At 37.9% G+C, this 18,037-nt stretch overlaps 1 protein-coding gene across 1 annotated transcript in view; it reads left to right on the forward strand.

The window, feature by feature from the left end:
* Positions 1-13,027, forward strand: part of LOC107296558 (protein NEL) — a 15,006-nt gene extending 1,979 nt beyond the window's left edge. Inside the window, exons 2-4 of the mRNA XM_015825885.1 lie at positions 11,109-11,302; positions 11,706-11,882; positions 12,788-13,027. Coding sequence (XP_015681371.1) covers positions 11,109-11,302; positions 11,706-11,882; positions 12,788-13,027 — 611 coding nt within the window. The remainder of the gene's footprint in view (positions 1-11,108; positions 11,303-11,705; positions 11,883-12,787) is intronic.
* The last annotated feature ends 5,010 nt before the right edge of the window (positions 13,028-18,037 follow it).

An 18,037-nucleotide genomic window follows, 5' to 3' on the forward strand; every position in this document is an offset into this window, starting at 1 on the left:
AGGAAACTATTCCAAGCAGGGCTAGAGGGTATAAAAAGACCTTCTGCCCATGTGCTCCCTCTCTTTCTTCTCCTCTGCTGCTTCTTGCAAGGACCATCTGTCTTCTGCAATAAACTGTAACCTTCTTCCCAAAGCAGTCGCCATGTTTGCTTATTTATTCCCGGCTTGGATGAACCAGGATGAAGACTTACTTCTAACAGATGGAAAACACAATGAAGTAAATTTCAAATGGGAACTTATAGAGCTTTATGTGCAGAGATCTGCAAAGAGTTAATAATTTTATCAAGTTGAGCTCTATGTTTACATGTAAAAGGATTGTCCTACTGTTTCTACCCATGAGACAGAGATACTTAGCAGAAAAAGAAAGGATTTACTCTTCTCATAGCTTTTCAGGGAAAGTGTACAAAAATGGTGCAAATGAGGTGGATAAAAATTTGCAGATATATTGTGTATCTGTATGTCCATCTTCAAAGTTTTGAAATTTCAAAGCTGTTTTTGTTCAGGCCAATTTGGAAGACAATCCCTTGGTTTCTGGCAAATTCTTTCTGAAGTGTTCTGCTGCGTTTCAGGATATGCCTACAATAAACGCAGATCCCTTAAAAAATATTCTTAAAAAGATTTGTTTTAAATGAAGATTAGCGAGATCCTACCTTCCTATACAGCAAACATTAAATGCTATTTTGTTTCTATGTTTTTGCTTAATTTTTTCCCCATTCCTAACTATTATACTATATCAATGCTGACTATGTGGACAGGGAAAATCTTTGAGGAACACTTTACCTCATCTAAATTTTGGTTGAAGCACTCCTTAAGAACATTTGTGAAATTGCATCCCATTTCTCATTGTTAACATAGAGCAGCTGCTTTGTATTATTTTCTTCAGCAACAGTAGTTATTTTCCTAGGTTAGCAAAATAGGATGATGGTGGACTAAAATGGGATGGGTGGCTGATAGACAGATAAGCAGCTATGGAAAAACATACCTCTGTAAAATAATCTGTGCTACTGATATCAGCTACCAGAGAGCTGCTTAATCTACAGTAACTTACTCTGTACCTTCAGACTTTACGGTTTATGATAGAATTGTTACACCAAGCAGAATCTAAGGTGCACAATAAGATTCTGTACTGTAGGCTTTTATATTCTTCTATGTACCCATAACACTTGTCAATATCAATGCTCTAGATAATTTCTTAGTTTCTCTCTCTCTAAAGCAGACATGTCAAACTTCAACATCATGTGACATCGCACAACGTATCGGAGCTTTTTCCCTATTGCCGGCAATGGGGTGGGCAAGGTTTCCTGGTGATGTGTCCGGCCCGTGGGCCGGCAGTTTGACACCACTGCTCTAAAGCAACACAATTTTCATTGCTCTTGTTCCTTAGTTTTAAAGTATTTTGAGGCCTTGTTTTTACACCTTCATTCCAAGAGTGAATATGTGAATTCTGTTCCAGAGCACACTTTTTTTTATAAAGATTTTATTGGTTTTCTTTTGCATACATATGTTAATTTTTCCAATCAACGTGTTGTCTGGGGTTAGCTATGCTAATACATATTCGATTCCTAATCCTTCATTCTTTCCTCTAACCAACAATAAAATAAATCCCAAATTTGGTAGTAGTCTGTGTCTTCTTTATCTTTCAGTCTCATAGTTAATCTGTCCATCTCTGCACATTCCAATATTTTTCTGATTATTTCTTCTTCTGATGGCAATCCTTCATTCTTCCAGTATTGTGCGAAAATTATTCTCGCTGCTGTAGTGATGTGTAAAATTAAATATAAACTCTGATTATTAATCTTTTCAGGCATTATACCTAGTAAAAAAAGTTCAGGTTTAAAATCCACATGTTCACCTAATATTTTTTCTAACCACGTATGTATCTTTTTCCAATAAGCCTTAGCTTTGCCACATTTCCACCAAATGCCACAGCACACTTCTTTAGTACCTAGATAGTGCTTGTAGATATGTTTGGGTTTTTTTAAGTTTGAAAGCAAAATTTCAGTATCTTTGTCTGAGATATGTGGAAATCAAGAATCAAAAGCATTTAAACGTGATGCTGTGAAGAGGTAGCAATAATTGTGGCCAAATTTAGATTCACTCCTGGGGATAATCAGAAGGCATGAATGTAATATATAGACTGGTATAACAATTTAGGCATTGACTAGGATTTAGGAGATCTAGTTCAAGTTGATCATCAACCAACTTACTGTGTGAATTAGAGCCATTATGCTGTCTATCAATCTAACCTATGATAGATTTACAGTTTGGAAAGAGTGGAATGGACTAGGAGGTCCCATGTAGACCTAACCCTTAAACTCTTAAAGGAAAGGTGGAATTAAAAATAAAAAATCCAATTAACTTGCAAAATTATTTTAAAATATTGGCTTTATTTTTTAAAAAGCATTTCCATTCTATATAGAATTTAAGTCAATAGAGTCATACCTTTTAAATATTTTGTAAACCTTTTGTAATTATTCACCATTTTATCTATGTACATTGTTGCGGGGAATGGGAGAAAAATTCAGAAGTTTTATCTGGCATAATTGCAGATAAAAACTTTAGTAAATAAAACAAAAGTTTCCTAAAGTGAGATATATTCTCGAGATATAATGGAATGTTATGGATATTGTGAAAGAAAGGGATAAATTTATAAATATCAATTTGCCTCATTTTCAATTGCCTGAATTAATTCATTGTAAACTATTTTTATTTTTCCATACATTCCTTTAAAAAAATCTGCATATTTCAATTTCTCTTCTTTTGCCTCCTCCTTGAAATACTATTTGTTGCTCTTGCAAGACTAGAGAGAAATAGATCTAGAAAAACAGTTTGTTTCAGCTTGGGAAATGTACTAATTATGATAGCAAGTAATGCAATTCATATTCAAAATATGCATTGGAATAGTCTTTGTGTTTCAAAAAAGATTTAAAAATTATTTCTAGAAGAATTAACTATAGAAGAAAAGGAGTTATGATTTAATGTCCTGTTCATGCTACAGAAATAGATATTGTTGGTTTATAAGAGATAGTCTAATGCAAGACATAGGAGAAGGAATAATAGTTAGAAATAACCTTCCAGGTGGAATGACTTTTTCTGCTTTCCATGGGCAGTGACACGCAAAATATGCTTTTTATTTATTTTCATTGAATGAATTAGAAATGTTTCAACAATACTGAGTATTTTAATGGTGTTATTTTGTTCACAGTTCACATTTATTTCTCATCTTGCATCTTTACAAAAAGATAACACTTATTACACTTCAGTTCCTTTTTAGTATATTGTATCTTAGTCTATAAAACATAAATACTTTTCGTATATCAATTTCTTTATGTGTCCACAAACAACAGCCATTTCTGTGGACTGATACTATAGTTTATGTTGTTTTCTATTTATTGAGCAGATATTGATGAATGTTCAGATGGCTTTGTTCAGTGTAACAGCCGTGCCACCTGTATTAACCTACCTGGATGGTACCACTGTGAGTGCAGGGATGGTTACCACGATAATGGCATGTTTTCACCTAGTGGAGAATCATGTGAAGGTCGGTAAAGGGGCATCATACTTCATTTGCTATTCCTATGAAACTGTGCTTGAGTGATGCTAATTGTCTTGATGTAGGCTAAGAATTCATTGTGTTGAGTCCAGAGATCTTATAAAGGAAATATCAAACAAATATCTCTATTGTAATTTATATCCCCACTAAACTGGGGTTATCTGGAACTGAGCATTATTTCAGCAATCTGACCCATTGCAATTTACTTCAGAAAAAAATCAATACCATATCAATACACATAAAATACTTTTCCATAAGGATCATCCTTCACCTCTTTCCATGTCCCCCCAGAAGAGCTTTCTACTTCTTTGCTCTTTCTGCAACATCTGCTTTCCCTAAAATATTTTGAGAAGACTAAGAGCCTTCTTGAAATGAGGGACATCATGGAAAGAAGAAATGACCTCAACTCAGTCTTAATCTTAAACTAAGTAGGAAATTCATCTAAGGAATTTTTCATTTCTTTTTGTGGGAGAAAGATCCCTACCCACATTGCTTAAGGGCATTTCCTAATGCAGAGTTCCCCCACCTTCCTGCCTTTGCAGACTGAAGGCTGGGGAGGGAGAGAGGGGATGGTTCCATACAAGTGATGAGCAAGAATACGTGAACATGCAGCTCCATTTGCGTGAGTGGTGGATACGTGTGCTCAGTGCTCACGCAAATGAAAGCGTGCATGCGTACGCACGTGCCCGCCACTTCCGTGGCCTGCTTCCAAATGGTTCAAGGCCTGGTAGTGGGCCACGGCCTGGGGACTTCTTTCCTAATGTCTTCTCTATACAAATAGATATGTATAGAGAAACAGTGAGAAACATAAATTTTGTAACATATTTATTCATTACACAAGCCAAGGCTTGTTAAATCTATTTTGTACACATTACAACTGTTCTTTTGATATTCTGGATGTTGAACAAAATGGAATAAGCAGTATGCCTTTATCAGATAAGTAACTGGAAATATCATTTGATGTCCATACACACATTTGGATTCCATGAAATTGGACAGACTTTTGGTAGCTGTTTGGGACTGGGAAAATGGATGAGAAAGAAAGAGTCTAAAAAAAAAGCAGGTGGCCTCATTTTGAAAAGTAGCCAATGTTTTAAAGATAAGTTTTGCTCTTTTCTATTTTAAACAATATAATTGCCCCACAGCTTTATAAAGTTATAAGTAGTATTGCAGCGGATCATGTAAACATGTAAAAAACAAGAAAAAGGTGAAGGAAATGATTGGTCCATTAGTGGGAGAAATTGGCAAGAAGGTGACAAGCAACAGGGAGAAAGCAGAACTATTTAACTCATTTTTTGCATCTGTCTTTACACAAAGGGAAAAAACAGACCAAAATAGTGCCATAAGAAACAGAATAGAAACACAAGTTAAGATAGGCAAGAAAATGGTAAGTGAGCACCTGTCCAGCCTAGACGAGTTCAAATCACAGGACTCCAAGGTTCTCAAGAAACTGGCAGATGTGATCTCAGAACCACTGAACTATATTTTTCAAAGATCCTGGAGCACTGGGGAACTACTGGAGGACTGGAAAAGAGCTGATGTAGTTCCCATCTTCAAAAAAGGAAAAAAAATGGATCCAGGAAATTACAGACCTATCAGCCTGACCTCAATACCTGGGAAGATTCTGGAAAAGATAAACAATGAATCAGCGAACACCTAGAGGCAAACAAAGTCATTACTAAAAGCCAACATGGGTTTGTCAAAAACAGATCATGCCAGACAAATCTTATTGCATTCTTTGACCAAGTGACAAAATTAGTGGATCAGAGGAATGCTGTGGATATAATTTACTTGGACTTCAGTAAGGCATTTGATAAAGTAGATCACAAGCTACTACTTGATAAGATAGAAAAATGTGGGTTAGACAGCATCACCACCAGATGGATTCATAACTGGCTGACCAGCGTACTCAGCGTGTGGTCCTCAATGGAACTGCATCTACATGGAGGGAAGTGTGTAGTGGGGTGCCCCAGGGCTCTATTCTGGGCCCAGTGCTCTTCAACATCTTCATCAACAATTTGGACAAGGGGATAGGTGGGGAACTCATCAAATTTGCAGACGACACCAAGCTGGCAGGAATAGCCAACACTCCAGAAGATAGGCTTAAGATACAGGAGGATCTGGACAGACTTGAACATTGGGCACTATCTAACAAAATGAAATTCAATGGTGAAAAAAGTAAAGTTCTACATTTAGGCAAGAAAAACCAAATGTACAGGTATAGTAGGGGGTACCTTGCTCAATAGTAGTAACTTTGAGAGGGATCTCGGAGTCCTAGTGGACAATCACTTAAATATGAGCCAGCAGTGTGCTGCAGCTGCCAAAAAAGCCAACACAGTGCTAGGCTGCATTAACAGAGGGATAGAATCAAAATCACATGAAGTATTAATACCACTTTACAATGCCTTGGTAAGGCCACACTTGGAATACTGCATCCAGTTTTGGTCACTACAATGTAAAAAAGATGTCGAGACTCTAGAAAGAGTACAGAGAAAAGCAACAAAGATGATTGGGGACTGGAGGCTAAAACATATAAGGAACGGTTGCTGGAATTGGGTATGTCTAATTTAATGAAGAGAAGGATGAGGGGGGACATGATAGCAGTGTTCCAACATCTCAGGGGCTGCCACAAAGAAGAGGGAGTCAAGCTATTCTCCAAAGCGCCTGAAGGCAGGACAAGAAGCAACGGATGGAAACTAATCAAGGAGAGGTGCAACCTAAAACTAAGGAGAAACTTCCTGACAGTTAAACAATTAACCAGTGGAACAACCTGCCTCCAGAAGTGGTGAATGCTCCAACACTGGAAGTTTTTAAGAAGAGAATGGACAGCCATTTGTCCAAAATGGTATAGGGTTTCCTGCCTGAGCAGGGGGTTGGACTAGATGACCTCCAAAGTCCCTTCCAACTCTATTACTATTATTATTATTATTATTATTATTATTATTATTATTATTATTATTATTATTATTATTATTATTATTATTATTTCAAAAGTTGTGCTGAGCAAAACCAAAAATAGATTGAAGTTTCCTCTTGTCTGCTCCATCTCTGACATTCCCAGAATAGCTTTATGGCTTTGTAATACAGTACTTGAATAAAATCTCTATAAATCCAGTACCTCATGCACAATTAGGGGATTAACTAAACAAAATGGCATTGTATGCACTGGCTTACAAGTTCTGTTTAGATGCTACAGAATCCCTCTGTGTATTTGTTGGGAGATCACTGAGTTAGAGCAATGGATGGATCATACAGTCTTCCACTTTCAACATACCTACCCGCTTGACTGCATGATTAGCTATTTGTGTTTGCTCAGGAACTGTGGATTAGGGATACAGGTAGCCCTAAATTTACAACCATTCATTTAGCAACCGTTCAAAGTTACAACACACTGAAAAAATGACTGGTCTTATGACTGTCACAACATTACCACAAATTGGGGCACTTGACAACTGGCTTGTATTTATGACACTTGCAGCATCTGGGGTCATCTGCAACCTTCCCAGCCAGCTTCTGACAACTAAAGTCAATAGCCATATGTTTGACTTAATAACTGCAGTGATAATTTAACAACTGTGGCAAAAAATGTCATAAAATTGTGCGACTCACTTAACAACTACCTAATTAAGCAAACAATTAAGCAATAATTATTAAGCAAACAGAAATTCTAGTCCCAATTGTGGTAATAATTTGTTGACAACCTGCATATGATTGGGCAATTTCTGTGTAATAATTTTATAGGCAGACTCTATTAAATGTATTGATTACTACATTTTCAAGAAAGGAGAAGAAAATTTTATTGTTATCTGAATAAAACCATTTCATGTTATGTTTTTGTTTTTGTTTTACATGTTTAATACACTGTACATTTTTAAAAAACCTATTATTACCTTATAAAACATCTACCACCATAAAATAATATTATGCTGCTTTTACAATTTGTAGAAATGCTGCAGTTAAGAAAAAAAACTGTGCAGCAGTATTGCAAACTTAGCTGTACAAAGTTTAGGTACTATCTAAATGACAATTATTTAGTGAGACCGTACTTGATTCTTCTAAGACATTGTTCTGAAATGAAACTTTAAGGTATATTTGCATAGAAGCTTTGTGTTCTGTTTCTCAAGGAAGACAATAAAGCACATTCTGTTATGAACTATTTAAACCAAGAAGAGGAAAGCAAACCTCTTTCATTTTGGTAGCACTAAAATTTACATTTTCTTTCACTCTTTACATATTAACTGCCTAACATCTAAGTATAATTACTCTTGCAGGAATAAAGAAATTTCTCTTTCCTTGAAAGGAAAAAGCTGTCTGAATGTATTATTGGAGAAGACCAATTCATATGGAGATGGATGAGTCTTCCTAAGACAGTAGACAGGACTATGATGCCTGTTGATACTCCAAATTTAGATTGCTGGCATCACAAGGTAGAGTCTAGGGATGCAAGAAGACCCAATGAAGCATCCATATTTTTTCAAATAAAATTTACTTTCAAGTACTTGGCAATATTAAAACTGAGATACAAAATAATCTGCCCCTATATTATTTAGAGTAAAAAAATACAACATAATGTAAGCATAATAAAGAAAAAATAATACTGTTGAAATTATGTTGCATTTACACATCTCTAAAGTATAAATTTGAAATAACTAAATCAGTGTGGTTATTAATGCTGAATCCCAGTCCTCTGAACAGTATAATTTTTATATGTGCAATAAGTGACACTTGTTGTTCGAATCTAATTCCTAGTGAGTTGACATTGGGCACTAGCCATTTGGAGATATGTATTTGTGTTTTATGAGTAAACGTGAGTGTGTGTGTATTTGTCTTCACTAATTTTTCAGCTGGTTATAAGGCAAACATGATATCTAACTTTGTTCTATATGTATCATTTTTAACAGAGCAATTTTTTTCAAGTATATGTAGCAATTTATTTAATGCCCACAAAATTAAAAAAAAAATCCAGAAGAGATGGAAACAGCCAACAGAGTGGAACATCTAGTGTTCTACAAAATATTAATACAACCTGTAGGAAATAAAGGGTCATCACAATGGTGTTTTTTTTTAAGTTATCAATAAATGGTGTAAGAGAAATAAGAAATAAATTCTTATTTTCTGAGAAATTAATGGAATCTTTAAAAAGTTTACAAGGAATAATAAAAAGTTCAAATTACATCAAATAAACGAACAAAATACATGTGTGTGTTTATTTGTGAAAATAATGTTGAGGAACTATTTTTTTAAAAAAAGAAGGAAAGGGGATAAAAGATCTGGAAATACACCTCACAAGAAAAACACATTGATAGCATTGAACAAAAATATCCATCATTAACTTTTGTCTAAAATTTATAATAATTCAAATGCTAACAAAGAAGAGATATTAACAATTCACTGCTGAAAATCAAGTGCAGGCTGATTTAGCCTTCCTTTATTCCTTAAAAATTCAATTCCCCTTGCAAAATAATTCTAAATCCTAGGGATTTAGCAAAAAAGTCTATATGGATATATTCTTGACATTCAGCAACTGATGTTAAATCACTTGTTAACAATAATGGTATAAAATCAATTCATGTGAGTGAATGTTCCCATTCCCAATAACACAGCAATTGCAAGCAAACTTCAATAAATGTCACAATTCAATCCCCTAAAATTGCTACCAAATATGAAATTTCTTACACAACAATAGTATTAGGAATAAAATGTCCAAATAATTATTGTTAGCTGAAATGGAAAATTTGCTAAGAAACATTCTGAGCTAAATTGTTTCAAAAACTAGTTAATCAGAACTAATCATTCTAAGATCCATTTTATTAAATTTACTGGCAGCATTTCAATCTACAATTATCTCTTAACTAAATGTTTATCATAAGTAAAAATATCCAGATTATGCCTGCAACTGAATATATTCCTCACTAATTTTGAACAAGAAAGAATTCCAATACTTGTCAAGATTACAATCAAATAGTAACCAATGAATAGTGATAAATAAATGCCAATGATGGGGTCTAAAGCTGTGAAAAATTAAATTATGTTTCCCACGTCATTCTAATCTATGCAGTAAAAACTTAGAAGAATGCCCTTGGTATTAAAAATATTATTTAAACATGTGATTTATTACAATATTTTTTAAATAAAGCATTTAAAATATGTATTAGTAGGACTGCAAATCATTGCTGGGAATTTATGATGCAAATGTGCACAAAATGCTAATGTAGCACACCTTTACAAGCATGGCCACCTTGAAGGAACCCTGTCCTTCACATCTGAGCCAATTCTTTGTCATTGTACAAATTTTTTAAATTAGTAATAATACATTTGCTCGTATTAATAAGATTAAGTATATTCTTGGGAGCCATTTGTAGTTATAACACAAGATCAAAAAAGAATGTTTGCAGAAACAGAAGAAAAAGAAATTAAAGAATGTGTGTGTGTGTGTGTGCAGCTCCTAATGGTTTGAGAAATTGTATACATATGTAGTATTTTCATTGTATCTATTCATTTCTCCTCATTTATTTTATTCAAAGTAGCTGGGAGGCAGAAGTTGCAAAGTGTTTGTATAATGGATGCTTTTTAAATTTTCATGGGAGTGAAAATAGTTACATATGCCACATAAAGCAATAATTGGCTAAAGTTTGAGTAAAGTTTGGTTCTTCACATATCTTTGAAAAAATGTACAGTGGTATTTAAAACTTTGTGAACCCTTTTGAACTTTCAACATTTCTGCATAAATAAGGCTAAAACATGATCTGTTTTCCACAGTAGTCTTAAAACAAGACAAATAGAACCAAGTGAAACATTGATTTATTGAAATTGGTAGCCTTTAAGTGATATACTCCCAATCTTCTGAAACACTATAGATGAATTTTAAAAAGGGTTTCTTTACATTCCTGCAACTTCCTAAAATAAGCAGTATGTTTCCTGTTCCCCAAATGTGTGTGTATACAAAGATTTAATTATTTTTAAAGAGAATGTATTTTCATTCTTGCCAACAAATTTTGTTGCTTATAATTAAAAAAGGATAATATTTTTGAAATGTGTGTAATGTATTCAAAATGGTAAATTAGACATACTTTTGATACTTTCTAATGAATAAATATGAACATTGAGTTTTACTGATACATAGCACGTTCTCATTTCTAGCAAGCATTTATGTAAATGTTTAGAGCCTCTTATGCTTTGCAAAAGATGTTTGAAAAAACCCTCTTGCTTTTCCCTTTTTTTGTTTAGCTACTTAACTCGTCAGCTCAATACCTTTTGAAAAATTTAAGTAAAATAACATGTAACCTGATATAGCATTGTATAGAAGACCATCATTTTAACATGCCTTCTGCTATACAGTACTAAACACAGAAACTCTGCTACACAATGTTTCTTCAGATAAAATGAAACATACAGTGCTCTTTCGTGTATTTTAATTGCTCTTATAATTAACTACAATAAAATAGATTTTTGCTGTAAGCTAGTGTGGAATTCAGGCCTTTCAGCTGAAAATTACTGAGATTTCTTTTATTGGCCAGTTTCAGATATTGATTGATGCCTCCACTTCTTTCTACAGATATTGATGAATGTGGAACTGGGAGGCACAGCTGTGCCAATGACACAATCTGTTTTAATTTGGATGGAGGCTATGACTGTCGATGCCCTCATGGGAAGAATTGCACAGGGGACTGTATCCATGAAAGGAAGATCAAACACAATGGACAAATCTGGGTGTTGGAAAATGATAGATGCTCCGTTTGCTCTTGCCAAGTGAGTTGGGAGATCCTCTGGGAATGTGAAAAAATAAAAAATGAGAAAGACTTGAAAACAGAATTTTTGGGTGGGGTGGTTGATGTGCTACATGAGAGATATTAGTATTCACTGATTAACATGAAAATAATTATAATTTATAGCATAGCTAGGACTTTACACTGAAGAGGAATAATGGTCTACCTAACTCAATGTTCTATCTGACTACCTTGGGATAATCACTATAATTTTTTTTCAATTGTAAATAATATTGTCTTTAGGTCATCCTTATTATAAATTACAAATGATTTTAAAAGTCTTTAACTTCAATCCTTAGTGCTGCAAACTACTGCAAAATATTTTTTATTTTTCATGTCATAATAGCATAACATAAGTGACATTTTACTATCTTTTACAATGGCAGACTGGCTATGTAATGTGCCGACGAATGGTCTGTGACTGTGAAAATCCCACTGCTGATTTATTCTGCTGTCCCGAATGTGATCCAAGGCTGAGTAGTCAGTGTTTACATCAAAGTGGAGAGATCATGTACAATAGTGGGGATACATGGGTTCAAAACTGTCAACAGTGCCGATGTTTGGTAAGTCTTCCCACTATTTTATTTATTTATTCATTTATTTACTTTTTGTTCTCAAATGAACTCTGGAGCGATTAAAGAGATATTATTTATTTATACCTTAACTATTGTTTATTAATTTACATTAGTTATATAGTTCTTTTATATTTCTCAAATAATTTTGACTAAAATTTCAGATAAGTGACAAGTACATAATAGCAGATAGAGATCATGAATATTGGCATCAAAGCAATGCACTGGTATTAATCATGGTTGCAAGAAAAAAATGAGATAGCTAAAAATATACTGAAAATATTTGACTTAAACTTCATTTACAACACAGAGAGAAAAGTTCTCCATGATAATGGGCAATTCAGATCAACTTAGGCATTGTTCAGTTTCAGCACTTGCAAACACATAAACATCACAAATGAACAATGGATAGGAATACTAAACAATTTACTTTTAGTCAAAAATAAGTTCTATAGGTCTCAGTAGGACTGTTAGTGATAGAAAATCACAACCAGATAATATCAAATAGATTTGCCTTGGAGGTAGCTATTCTTTGTTGGGCTAAACATAGATTTTCAATTTCATGAAGCCTGATATAAGCCGGATATAAGCCGGATATAAATATTATGAAGTCCTGATCTAATTCAAATATATAATATTCTCTGTGGGAATAAATCAGCTCAAAACAGGTGCCTTTTAGGACAATGAAAGAGTTATATGTACTCCCTATTTTTCCTGGAAGTTTTATTAATAACTTAAGTTACTGTTCTTAGCACATAGCCCATGACAGCAATCAGATGGCTTTCAATATTTCATGGTTTAGCAAACAATCATACATACAATACTTACATCCATAATTAGATATATACATATTATTACAACATACATCATAACCTTTGATCTGCTTTTTTTAACAGCAGGGGGAGATTGACTGCTGGCCTTTGTCTTGTCCTGAGATGGATTGTGAATTCAGCATACTCCCTGAGAATGAATGTTGCCCACATTGTGTCATCGATCCTTGTCAAGCAGACACCATTAAAAATGATATTACCAAGACTTGTCTGGATGAAACTAATGTAGTCCGATTCACTGGATCATCCTGGATCAAGCATGGTACAGAATGCACTCTCTGCCAATGCAAGGTATGGGAAAAGTAGAACTTTCTTTAACTGGTTTTATAAAATGTAGTAACATTTTCATCTTTGCTCTAGGTTCCTATAGCCGAAGTAGATGGCATGCCAGTTTTATTAAAATCAGTTATTTCTGTTAATCAGAATAATGTTTAGATGGATCACTCTTATTTATGCCAGGCACTACATGACTTTGTAGGTGAAAATAGCATGCATATATATATCTCCAAATTTCTTTTTCTGACAAAGAGTTAAAGAATTAAATCGGGAGACTAAGATGGCCATTTCTAGCTTGTTCTGCTTTCATCAGTTAGCCATACCCTTTATGGGATTTGAACCTGGGCAGTTTTACATACTAGGCAGTGATTTAACCACCAAGCCACAGGCTCTCCTAAAAAGTAAAACTGCAGTATAGCAGTTAAAAATGTCAAGGTGTAATCAATCAGACCGGTCTGTCTGAAAAACTTCCTGTGTATACTCCCTTGACTCAGCTGGCAAAGAGGGGAGGAGAGCCTGTGGCTTGGTGGTTAAATCACTGCCTAGTATGTAAAACTGCCCAGGTTCGAATCCCATAAAGGGCTAACTGATGAAAGCAGAACAAGCTAGAAATGGCCATCTTAGTCTCCCGATTTAATTCTTCAACTCTTTGTCAGAAAAAGAAATTTGGATTTAAAATATTTCGCAGTTGCGACTTGAGCCTGCTTAACACCCCTAGTTGGGGGGCTGCATGGCAAAAGATATTGTAAAAAGTAAAACTGCAGTATAGCAGTTAAAAATGTCAAGGTGTAATCAATCAGACCGGTCTGTCTGAAAAACTTCCTATATATACTGTATATATATATATGTAGGTCTTTGGTTATTCAGGTTTTCTCCTGCGTAAAATTGGAAGTGTCTTGGTGACGTTTTGACGAAGTCCCATTCGTCATCTTCAGGCTGGTGTTTTCGGCTTCGTGCTTCTAGGAACAATGTGTGATCACAGCTGTTTCTTCCTTTTAAATGCCAGTGGGGGTATGAACTGATTGGGTGGGAGCTTGGCTGTGTTCCGATTGGGTGGAGGTGTGTTCTGATTGGTTAGGGGCTTGGCTGTGCTCTGATTGGATGGGGGCTTGGCTGTGCTCTGATTGGATGGGGGTGTGTTCTGTTTGGGTGGGGGCTTTGTTGTGCTCGGATTAGTCTGAGTTGCAGGGGGATTTGAGATGGAGAGCTGTGTTGCTGTTGTTTGGCTTCACGTTCGTGATCATGCCATATCTTCATGGTGGGTGTCAGTTTGCTTTATGTATGGATTGGAGGGGTTTAAAATGGCTAATGATGCAGCTGTGGTCTGGCTTCTGGTTTGTGGTCATGCCTCATCATCGGTATTGGTTTGGGTTTATTTTTTGCGTGGATGTGTGGTGGTGACATCCTGTGTGGTTTTCGTGAGTGTGGGTCTAGTGTCATTCTTTGTGTTAGGGAATCGTTTGTCAATAAGGGCGGGTTTCCAAATGGCTGGTAGGTGGGAGGTATCATCTCGTTTATTCATGCTGTGTGGGCGTTTTTCTATCTCAATGGCTTCTCTGATTATTCTGTTGTTAAAGTGTTCAGTTTTGGCGATAGTTTTGGTCTTTTTAAAGTCAATTTTATGTCCTGTGGCTTTAAGGTGTTGGACCAGGGAAGAAGTTGGTTCCTCTTTTCTGACTGAGTTCTTGTGTTCTTCAATGTGTGCACCTATTCTTCTGTTGGTTTGTCCGATGTATGTGGTGGGGCAGGCGGTGCATGGGATTTCATATACTCCTTGATTTCCTAACTCAATTTTGTCTTTGGGGTTTCTTAGGCTGGTGGATATTTTTCGGTTTGTGCAGAATGCTGTCTTGATGTTGTGTTTGTGGAGGATCTTGCTGATTCTGTCTGTGGTGCCTTTTATGTATGGGAGGAGGGCTTTTCCGTTTTCTTGTTCTCTGTCTTGGATTTTAGTGGGGGTTTCTTTTTGGATTAGGTTGGTAATCTTATTTGTTTGGAATCCGTTGGATGTTAGTATGTTAGTGAGAGTGTATAGTTCGGTTTTTATGTGTTTTTCGTCAGCTAAGCGTTTTGTTCTCGAGATGAGTGTCTTGGCTACAGAGTTGATCTGTGCTGGGTGGTGGTGTGAGAGTGCGTGCAGATAGCGGTTTGTGTGTGTTTTCTTCTGGTAGATGGTGTGTCCTAGGGAGCCATTGGATTTCTTGTAGACTAAGACATCCAGGAAGGGAAGTTGGTTGTTAGCTTCTGTTTCCATGGTGAACTGTATTTTGGGGTGTAGGCTGTTGAGGTGTGTGAGGAAGTTGTCTAGTTTTTCTTTCCCATGTGGCCAGATTATGAAGGTATCATCTCTCTGGTGTCACCAGAGTTTGGGTTTGTGATCAGATTTTTCTAGAGCTTGGGTTTCAAAGTGTTCCATGTAGAGGTTTGCAATGACAGGTGAGAGGGGTGATCCCATGGGTGCTCCTTCTATTTGTTTGTATTTTTGTCCATTATAGATGAAGTATGTGTTGGATAGGCAGTGGTTGGTCAGATCTAGGATGTGCTTGGGGGGTTATATTTGTTTTGGATAGCTGTCAAGGCTTCTTTGATTGTCACTTGGGTGAAGAGGGAAATGACATCGAAGCTCACGAGTAGGTCACTGGGCTGTAAGTTTTGTTTCTTTATGATCTCTATGAACTGGAATGAGTTTTTGACATGTGAGGTGATGGATTCTGCATAGGGTTGTAGTTGTTTGGCGAGAAATTTGGCTAGGTTTTGTAGAGGTGAGCCTATGGAGCTGACTATGGGTCTAAGTGGGGTAGATGACACGTTTGCGGTCATCAAGAAACACCAGAAAGCTGACTTTATGGGCGTGCTTAATTCGGTATACCCTGAAATCCAGTTCACGATGGAGGAGGAGAGCCAGGGCACCCTGGCGTTCCTGGATGTATTGGTCCATCGGCAACCAGATGGGTCTCTGAATACAAGGGTATACCGGAAACCAACGCACACGGATAGGATCCTCCATTATCAGAGCAACCATCCGGTGGCCCATAAGGTCAGCTGCGTCAGAACCCTGTTCAAACGGGTGTATTCCCACTGTAGCACGAGCAGAGTGAAGAAAGAGGAGAGGGACTACCTCTTCCGGGTGTGCAAGCGCAACGGGTATCCAGTGAGATTCGTTAGGCACCACAGTACACCACCTGAACCCAAAAGAGGTCAGCCAACGGAAGAGTTGACGTCACAGCCGACGGAGGAAGGGTAGGGAGGGGGGGCGACCTGCACCCATACGTGTATGGAGGAAGGATTGAATTGGAGGGTTGAGGCCAGTAAGGGAGAGGAGATGAGAGAATGGGAGGGATGGTGTGGGGACAGTGGACTCATCACGGTGATTGAGAGGGGGGAGGGTGAACTACAGGAGGGTAAGCATGGAAGAGAGAATACCCCCGTGCCTCCAATGACCTCCCGCTGGAGGAAGAGTAGGGAGGGGGAGGCGACCTGCACCCGTATGTGTGCGGAGGAAGGATCGAACTGGAGGATCGGGATTGGAAAGGGAGAGGAGAGAGAATGGGAAGGATGGTGGGGGGCAGCGGAGGATCTGTCACGGGGATTGAGAGTGGGGAGGGACAACAGGGGTGCGAGTATGAAAAGGGGAGCACCTCCGCACCTCCAACGACCTCCCGCCGGAGGAAGGGCAGGGAGGGGGAGACGATCGGTACCCAGGGGCGTGCAGAGGAAAAACCAAACTGGAGGGTTGAGGTTGGAAAGAGAGAAGTGAGGAAAGAATGGGAATCATGGCGGGGAAGCAGCGGAGGACTTGCCATGGAGATTGGGAGTGGGAAGAAGCAATGGAAGGGTGGATGTGAAGGAGAGAATACCCCCGCGCCTCCAATGGCCTCCCGCCGGAGGAAGGGTAGGGAGGAGGAGACCTGCACCCACACGCGTGCGGAGGAAAGATCGAACTGGAGGGCGGAGGCTAGAAAGGGAGGGGAGAGAAGAGAATGGGAAGGGTGGTGGGGAAGTGGTAGGGAGATTGAGAACGGGGGGAGCGCACGACAGGAGGGCGGATATGAAAGAGGGAATACCCCGCACCAGGGGAACAGCAGGAGAGGATTAGTAAGAAGGAAAAGAAGGAGTGGGCACAAAGAAAGGAACATCGCTGACGGGGAGGTGACGAGAACGAACGCGGGGGCGCTGTTGGTGCCCCCGACGACCCGTCACCGAGGAGGTGCGGAGAGAGAGTTGATGGCCACACACACACTTATGGAGGAAGGGTTGAGTGGGGGTGCGGAGGGGAGGAAAAGGAAGAGAGGAGATGGTCAGAAGATGAGAATGAGGGAGCAATGAGAGTGGTGGGGGCACGGGTGAGAAAGGAGTCAGATAACGCTATGGGGAAGAAGGAAGAGAGGAAGAAGGTGGGACCGCAGGTAACCGGGAAAAAGAAGAAAGGGGATAACGAACAACAAAGTGACACCCTGGATGAAGGAATGCTTCCCCCCCTCCCGACGAACGAGCAAGGCAGGGAAAGAAAAGGGGTGGGAAGGAGAGAGGAGCGTGGCAGCTCGCGAAAGGATAATTAAGAACCCAATGCAGGAGGGCTATCTGGGCCCGGTCACGAGATCTAGGAGCCGGGTGCAAAAGGCACCGCTCCTATAAAAACAGCCGTCCCACTGACGGCTAGCCACCCTGACGAAGCCGGCAGGAGGCCAGCAAAAGCTAGGTTTTTTAACGTTTTAATGGTAATAAACCTTTTGTAGTTTTTAATCTCCTGGTGGTCTCACAGTTTGTGATTCTTTGAATATATCCCTGGGTAATTCCATATTAAAACAGTGAAAAACACACGAGCACCAGGGAATGTGGTAAAAAAATTTTGGTTTAATGTTAAAATTACTAAAACTACTAATAAAACCAATTAAAACGCCTAGCTTTCGTCAGCTATCTGCTGACGTCCTCAGGGCTCAAAATGTCAGTCCATGGGAGTTGCTTTTATAACTTGACTAGCGTGTGCGCACGGCTTCTTGACCTCGTTGTTGGGCCGGTCATGACTAGGCACATTCCTAA

The sequence above is a fragment of the Protobothrops mucrosquamatus genome, unplaced genomic scaffold, assembly GCF_001527695.2.
Source record: "Protobothrops mucrosquamatus isolate PMUCROS unplaced genomic scaffold, P.Mucros_1.0 scaffold2866, whole genome shotgun sequence".
NCBI lineage: Eukaryota > Metazoa > Chordata > Lepidosauria > Squamata > Viperidae > Protobothrops > Protobothrops mucrosquamatus.